Here is a 9204-nt window from a genome sequence, read left to right as displayed (position 1 = left end):
TTAAATAGTAATTTATTAAATTCTTTGCTTCTTTAAATCAATAGATTGAACTCTTCATTTTTGGTTTTGTACATATAAATTATAAAAAATCTTACAAAAATATATAGTAATTAAATATTTGGTTAAGGGGATTAAGGTTTTATGATTTTAACCTTATCATATGTTTTCAAGGACAATATTTTGAATAACACGTTTCCCTATACATATAGCGTGTTCGGCCACCCCTGGGAAAAATTTTAATGGGACATTCTAGAGGCCAAAATAAGACAAAAATCAAGAGTACCAATTTGTTGATGGAGGCTTCGTTAAAAAGTTATTAACGTTTAAACTTCCGCCCGTACTGATTTTTTTTCACTAAAATGCAGAGGATTTCGGGGATACGTCTATTCACCAAAAATTATTCTAATTGACCTCTGCAACCGAAAATAATTTTTTTAAAACGATTTGAAATTTTTTTTTTCGCCGAAAAATGTAGGCACCTACCCCTTGTCGATTTTTCTTAAAAATTCATTTTTGATGTTTAGTAATTTTGTTTGACGCCCTATAGAAAAGCTGTCTAATACTTTTTTGTAGGTGTCCATGAGCTTTACTTAAAAAAAAAAGTTTCATTGAAATATATTCGCCATTTTTATGGAGGTTTTCTCATTTTCCGGGGTTCAGGATCAACTTTTCGAATTTTTTTAGAATTTCTACATATTCTTCAACTAAATACGCGTTGTTTGCCTTTTGAAACATTAAAATCGTCCAATCCGTTCAGGAGTTATGATGTTTCAAAGATTTACATAAAATTTGGGGGAACCATTTCAGGCCACAGATTATATTTTTGGTAAGGAATTTCTTTCTCGAAAATGGTTAGGATTTCGAGGATATATCTATTGACCAAAAATGATTATAATTGGCCCCCGCAAACGAAAATAATTTTTCCAGAATGATTTGAAATTTTTTAATTTAATCTTTTAATAACTTTTTAACGAAGTGCCAATCAAGGAATTGATATTCTTGATTGTTGTCTTATTTTGGCCTCAAGAATCTCCTATTAAAATTTTTCCCAGGGATGGCCGAACACGCTGTCACTGTCACTCATCTTGATCTTCTGAGATTAGAAGATTTAATTTCTATTATCTTAATCTTGACATGTACTGTCGAGGACAGCCTTCTGACAATGAGTAATCCCTAAGTAATTTTAACCATTCGTTATTACTACTTTAAAAAATATTGCTCATAGAATTCATATGTTAATCAAGCTGGTGGGAGTTTTGTTCTTGCTACAAAAAATGTTAAATTTGTTCATATGACAAATTTATTTGTTCAGACATTAAATGTGACGATGACTGAAGATTGAAAAAAGTGTATCCAACATCACCAAAGTTGAAGGTAACGTTTAACAATTAGTCAAAATTATTGAAACTGTTATGGAACAATTTATTATATACCTTTTTTGTACCTTTACTTCTTCCCTTTTTTTATAAAATAATTTCACATCGTACTGAGTGAATTCTTATTAAAAAAAGTAGCTTCTTATATCCTGATACTTACAATATAATGTTATCCCATGTTAGATTATACCACGTCATAAAACAAATGTAGAAAAATCACGAGTAAAATCATCGTCTGCAATTCAAGCCGTAAACCTTGGTGTATCTAAACGTATCTTAAGGATTCGCAGACCACGGAAAGTGTGCTGCAAAACGACTCGGTTTTATTATTAATAAAAGTCGCTCGTCATTTTCTACGGCATGGACGCTCAGATCTTCAAGTTGCTTCCGCGTTTCTTCGTTCACGTCTTCCAACTCGTTGCCCTTTCCCCCTTTGGTCGGTTTGGTTTGATTAAAGTGGGCGGCAGTTCTGTGCACGTTCAGTCCTTTGGCTTGATTGGCGTCGCTTCTCGAGACGCTTCTCTTTTCCATGGGCCGCTGTTCGTTTTGCATTTCTTCGCCGGTGTTCGTCCGGTGTTTTGCATATTAACGTTGACGCCCGATTACAATTCCAGGAAAACAGTATTTTCGAGCAAAGTGTTTTACGCTGTTGTCAAGATTTTGTTGCGAGAACGACGAAATTTCGCTTGGTGCGAAGTTTGGATCGAAGCTGCAAGTTAACAAGAAGCATCCGCGAAGACTTCCTCTTTGTTTTTAATTAATAAAACGCTGTAGTGGCGAAAGTTCAAGTTTAAGGAGTGAAACTTGAAGACAGCGACAAAGGCCTGAAATTTTAGATGTTAAAAAACTGTTGGATATGAAAGGTGTAAAAGGTCTTTGAAATAAATTCAGTATAAATCTTGGCGGGGAATAACATGGCGTACACATCAGAACAATGCAAATTAATAAGAAACATTTTTAAACTGTCTGCTCATCTGTGGTTCGTAAGTTAAAATATCACATTCATGTCGAGCAAATGGAATGTATTTGTCTTTATGATCTTCAGAAACGTGAAGTGTCACCATCTTCGAAATACTGACTATGATAACGGAAATGCCATAAATAAACTGAGAATGTGTATATAGAAACAGAAGAGAATAATAATATAATATTTTGTGCAAAAATTGAAGATAAATTCTCATTACTATGTAGACCTGTAGTGTTTCTTTTAATTATAATCTCGTAAAGCTGTATATATTGAGGTTACTATATAATAATATATACTAATAATAATTAAAATATATAGTATATTAGAACAATATACAGGTATATTAGAGGTGAAGATAATAACTATTTGCACTATAAATTTGAATAATCACAATACAAATTATTTGGCGTTCGCTTTAATCAGAATATAAATATTGCAAATTAAATCGCGATCAGTTAACTGTCGAACGTTTACACAATTTGATGTTGTTCCTGGATAAATTAACTTTCTATAGTCCAAATTATATTTGGCTTATAAACAAAATTATGCGATATGAATATTGATAAACACTAACAATGAAATAAATTGAACAGTAAATTTCAATAAATACAAATTTTCGTTTATTATTATATTATTATATATTGATTATTTGTAGGTCGCATTATTGCTCTAAAATCACAATTAATTCATATTGATAATAGAATTAAACCAAACTTCAAGAATGTAGATAATGAATAATATGACTTCAAAGTCACGCTGGGTTGTAGCGTTTTATATGGTAAAATTGTTTAATAATTGATTGATTTTTGACTGCATAACTCAAAGTATCTGAAGAATATTGTTACACAGTTAAACAGGATAACATTTTAAACAGTATTCAGCAAGATAAATTCACAAATTTTCTTCTTCACTTCCGTGCTTGGATATATTTTGACACGAACATCAATTCCAATTTGTTTTATAAATAATTGGCATTTAGAGAAAAAGTAGTTAAGCATAGTGTTTACAAATAGCAGAATATTACCAAAATTAATGATGTACAGGGTGTTCGGCCACCTCTAGCAAAAATTTTAATGAGCGATAGTAGAGGCCAAAATAAGACAAAAATCAAGAATACTAATTTGTTGGTGGAACCTTCGTTAAAAAGTTATTAACGTTTAAAGTGCCGCTCTTACTGAATTTTTTTCTCGAAAATGCGCAAGATTTCGGGGGTATGTCTATTCACCAAAAATGACTGTAATTGAACCCTACAACCGAAAATAATTTTTCTACAACGATTTGCAATTTTTTAATTTTCTCTATTTTTTTTCTCGAAAGTGGGCAGGATTTCGTGGGTATGTCTAATGACAAAAACTGATTGTAATTGACCCCCGTAACCGAAAATAATTTTTCCACAACGATTTGCAATTTTTTTTCGCCGAAAAATTTCAGCACCTACTCGATTTTTTTTCTCGAAAGTAGATAGGATTTCGGAGGTATGTGTACTCACCAAAAATGATTGTAGTTGACCTCCGCAACCGAAAATAATTTTTCCAGAACGATTTGAAATTTTTGAATTTAATTATTAATAACTTTTTAACGAAGCTTCCATCAACAAATTAGTATTCTTGATTTTCGTCTTATTTTGGCCTCTACTATCGCTCATTAAAATTTTTGCTAGAGGTGGCCGAACACCCTGTATATGAAAAAGAAAAAGTTGGTCAAAATGATATTTTCTATAACACGTATCAACCTTATTAAAATCGATGAGGGTGCATCATTTCGACAGGTTCGCCAAAGTATATATTCTATCATTCTACAGAAGGTCATTAAACTTGAAAAGGTACTGATGGGATCCTTCACTTGTGAGAATCTCTGGTATCTTTCATCTAACGTTGATTTCAAGTGAAAGCAACGTATAGTTATTCGATAGTAGAGGTAACTTTTGTTAAGTATGTTTCCTATTTCGAAGGTTGAACAAACAAGACTTGAACAGACAGGAAAAATTGAAACAAGACTAGAAAAATTTTTTGCCAAAATTAAAAAATTTAAAATCATTTTGCAAAAATTATTTTCAGTTGTGGGGGTCAATTACAACCATTTTTGGTGAATAAACATACCCCCCAAATCCTACGCAGTTTCGAGAAAAAAATTCAGTAGATGCAAAAATTTTTCGGCGGACAAAAAAAGTTTTAAATCCATCTAAAAAAATTATTTTTCGCTGGGAGGGTCAATTACAACCATTTTTGACGAATAGACGTAATCCCGAATTCCTACACACTTTCGAGAAAAAAATTCTACACCGACAATATAATATGGGGCCAGAAATGGTACCCTTTCATGTGAATTTTTAAAACATCACAACTCCTGAACGAATTGGAGGATTTTAATTGTTTCAAAATGCAAACAGCGCGTATTTTGGCGTAGAATATGTAGAAATTCCAAGAAATTCCGAAAAGTTGTTCTTAACCCCGTGAAGTGAGAAAACCCAATAAAAATGATTCAATCTTCAAACGACCATAACTCCGAAAATAGTGAATATATTGGATTGAATTTTTTGGAAAAAGTAGAGTTCATGGATACCTACAAAGAAGTATTAGACAACATTCCCGTACAGCGTCAAACAAAATTATTAAAAATTAAAAACGAATTTTTAAGAGAAATCGACAAGGTGCCTTTCGGCGAAAATGGAAAGTTTCAAATCATTCTGGAAAAATTATTTCCGGTTGCGGGGGTCAATTACAATCATGTTTGGTCAATACATATACCCTCAAATTCCTACGCACTTTCGATAAAAAAATTATTTACCAAAAATATAATGTGTAGCCAGAGATCTGCGATTATATTTCTCGTTTTTATCACTTCATATGTAGATATGGTCCAATTATCCGGCATAAAAAATTTTAATGGAAGATTCTAGAGGCCAAAGTAAGATGAAAATCAAGAATACCAATTTGTTGATTGAGGCGTCGTTAAAAAGTTATTAACGTTTAAAATAGTGGTTTTCACTCAGTATGAGAAACTCTACTTACTGACGTATGGACAACCTTACAATTTTATGAGTGAGAACAACTAGCAGCTGTTCGCAGATTCCCGTTCTACAGGCGGAACTTTAAACGTTAATATCTTTTTAATAAAGTCTCAATCAACAAATTGGTATTCTTGATTTTCGTCTTATTTTGGCCTCTAGAATCTCCAATTAAAATTTTTCCCAGGGGTGGCCGAACACCCTGTATATGTACGTTGCTTTCATTTGTGTAGTTTTTCGATACTGGAGATAACTTTTGTTATGTACGAGGGTCGTTCAATAAGTCCTTAGAAAATGCGAGAGCTGCGGCTCGTAGCATCGAAAACTTTTATTTTTAGTAAGCATCATGACTCACTAGACAGCTATCAAATTCTCAGTTATATCCACCACACGATTTCATTTTTATTGTCAATTGATGCAAGAAACTTTTGCTTATTTAGAAAAATGGAAAAAAATGAGTTTCGAGCGGTGATTAAACACTCGTATTTAAAAGGCTTAACATCGAAAGAGACCAAAGCTGAGTCGGATGAAGTTCGTGGTACATCTACGCCTATGTTTGCAACTATTTACAATTGGATAAAAGAGTTTAAACGTGGCCGTACATCCACAAATGATGAACGTCGTTCGGGACGTCCAGTGGAAGTGACTACACCCGAAATGATTGATAAAATCCACGATATAGTTTTGAGTAATCGACTAACCAAAGTGCGCGAAATAGTTGAGGCCACAGACACATCGCAAGGTACAGTGTTTTCAATGTTGCACGAAAAATTGGGAATGAAAAAAATCTCTGCAAGATGGGTGCCGCGTTTGCTCTCAGTGGAGAATAAACGCAATCCTGTGGTCGACTCTGAGGCTGTTTTGGCTCTTTTTCGTCGCAATCCTGACGAGTTTCTGCGTCGTTAAATAACTGTGGTCGAAACGTGGATACACCAGTACACTCCAGACACGAAGGAACAGTCGAAACAGTAGGTTTTTGAAGGCGAACGGACTCCAAAGAAAGCGAAGACACTGAAATCGGCCGGCAAGGTGATGGCCACAGTTTTTTGGGATGCACGAGGAATCATCTACATCGATTACTTGGAAAAAGGAAAAACAATAACTGAAGAGTATTATGCGTCGTTATTGCACCGGTTGAGCGAAGAAATCAAGAAAAAATGTCCTCATTTGAAAAAGAAAAAGATCCTCTTCCATCAAGACAATGCACGGGTGCACATCTGTGCAGTTTCGATTGCCAAAATCATGGAATTAAAGTTCGAATTATTACAACACCCACCCTTTTCACCGGATTTAGCCTCCAGTGACTTTTTTTTATTTCTAAACTTAAAAAATGACTCGGCGGACAACGGTTCACGTCGAACGAGGAGGTCACCGCCCAAACAGGTGCCTATTTTGCGAATTTTCCGAAATCTTACTTTTCAGATGGCTTAAAAAAGTTGGAGAAACGCTTGGAAAAGTGTATAGAGCTAAAAGGAGATTGTAGGCTCCTACTATATTCGTGGAGCCGTTTTATTTAGTAAATAGAAGGTTCAATACTATTTACAACACTTGAATTTATTTACAAATATGTACATGTGTTAATAGTTTAATTTGCAACGTTCTTACTGGTGTTCTTATGGAGTTCTTGTGTTATTCTAACTTGGAAAGTCTAATGCCCCGCGATTTTATACACATTCAAAAGGAGGTGGAAACCTCGTGTATCCAATCAAACCGCTGCCCATCCTTCGTGGGCCAGTCCTCAGATATTCGAACTCCCACCCACTGAGGATGGTACAGGGGTGGGTGTCCGCGGTCCCAAGGGGCAGGTATGGTCCCAAAATACGGTGCTTTACGGCTTGAGAGTACGGCAATTTGCTTTGTACCCTAAGGTACTTGCCCAATTGCCAATCAAGTAACTTAACTATATGACTTATTGAACAACCCTCGTATATTTCTTATTTCGAAGATTCAACAGACGAGACAGTACATATATCAGTGTGGAAGAAACGCGACAGTTCCTAAGGGAATCTTGTTGGGGGATTTCTGGGAGTCGACCTGCAAAACACTGGATTGCTCCATCGTCAGAACCACAGTACGTGTTAAATACAGCTGTCCAGGAATCCTAGTAGTATACAAGCAATATACCTGAACCTTGATGCGTGAGGGTTTTCGGGGCTCTCTGATACTTAGTGTATGCTGTAACAGCATTGAAAGTGCAACCAGTCTGAAGTGCCACCAGTTTCTACTAAGTTTGCCGGGAAATGTTTTGTCCACTCATGCCCACTTCGCCAACAGTTACCTCCTTTCTTGCGATGTTACTGCGTGGCACTGTATTTGGAAAGCAGAGGACATATGCCACTAAAATTGCGCTAAGCAGCGGAAGATGGAGCAGCTGAATAGTCAGAGGAGTGATTTTTAATCAGTATGTCGCGAATAACAGATCTCATTAAATAATTATTTCTCTTAATTTTAAAAATAATTTCTTGTGCCTAATATATTGTCAGAACGATTTTTAATCGGAAGTTTATTATATGTAAAATATTAAATATCCCCTCTATGTGTAAACTGGATAATTTGTTGAAATTAAAAAATATATCTTCAAAATGAATAATAGAATATTTCTATGAAAATTTCATCGTCTCTCTGATCATTTAGTGTTGTATTCATGATTCTAAATAAGGACTGTTGTTGACTTAACAAAATTAAAGAATTTTTCATTAAATTGTACTGTGAGCTCTAAAAAGTTAACCCTTAATTACTCGCACCCCGCTTTTTGAACGTCTTATACAACTCCAATATGATACGAAGTGTCCTACCAAATAAAACAACTGTTTTATTTAAAATTGAATGTTTATTAACGTATATGATATTTTTGTTAACAGTTTTAAACAAAAAGTTAACCTGTAATCATAAACATCGAAATAAATATTACTACGTTTTAATTTGACGGTTGGTACCTTTCAAAGATATTATTTTACTTTCTTTTTAATTTTTTTCAAAATACACAAGCTTCAAAATTGTAACGTTATACCGATATATTCCAAATTAGAACTACTTGTGTTTATACAGAGTCTCAAAAAAGATCGGGACCAAACTTGTATTATGTGTTACTAAGATCAAATAAATGAAAAAAGTTCATATAAACTTATGTCTGAAAATGCTTTATTGAAAAGATATTTATGATTTATTGTGACAATTATAAGAAATTGAAAATTTCTTCCTCTGTAAGAATACAGACTTCTATTCATAGAATTGATGACTGTTGAACTCTTTCAAATATTACATCTGTATTGAAAATAGTATTAAATATATTTTGAATACATTCCTAAAGTTGATCTTCTGCTTTTATCGTATTTTTATAAATCAATTCTTTTGCATGATTTCATAAATAAAGACAAATTTACGGGAAAAATTACAATAAATCATAAATATCTTTTCAATAAAGCATTTTCAGACATAAGTTTATATGAACATTTTTATCTATTTGACCTCAATAATACGTAATGTAAGTTTGGTCTCGATCTTTTTGGACACCCTGTATATTGAAAAACGTCGCAAAAAGTATAATATTCCGTAACTGCACGTATGGGGTCAGCGATTACCAGTAAACAGACATGATTTTTATTCTACAAATAGTACTGAATCTCATAAAGGAGATCAATCTAGGCAGCCACGCCGGAAGTCTGGCATTACTGGTCACGATTTTGTAGAGGTTGGTAACGCTGTGGGCAATGTAATGCTGGTAAGTTAGAAGCACGGATTTACTGTTTTTGTTTTAGCTACTTCTCTCCCGGTTTGAGCGTTCCCTCGTGCTGTACGTGTAAAATAAATGTGTTACGTTGGCGTTGGAAAATCTGTGTAAAAACTGAATAAAT

The 9204-nt window shown here is 33.9% G+C and overlaps 1 protein-coding gene across 1 annotated transcript; it reads left to right on the top strand.

The window, feature by feature from the left end:
* Positions 1–5794: 5794 nt before the first annotated feature.
* Positions 5795–6256, top strand: LOC122401158 (protein GVQW3-like). The gene has a single exon (XM_043403119.1). It carries the CDS (start codon positions 5795–5797, stop codon positions 6254–6256), a length of 462 nt encoding a protein of 153 aa, XP_043259054.1.
* Positions 6257–9204: the final 2948 nt, after the last annotated feature.

This window comes from Colletes gigas, unplaced genomic scaffold (genome assembly GCF_013123115.1).
Source record: "Colletes gigas isolate AHSC1104 unplaced genomic scaffold, ASM1312311v1 Colletes_gigas_Sc00022, whole genome shotgun sequence".
NCBI classification, from domain to species: domain Eukaryota; kingdom Metazoa; phylum Arthropoda; class Insecta; order Hymenoptera; family Colletidae; genus Colletes; species Colletes gigas.
Note: the sequence above shows the minus strand (reverse complement) of the source record. Positions and strands in the feature narration are given on the sequence as shown.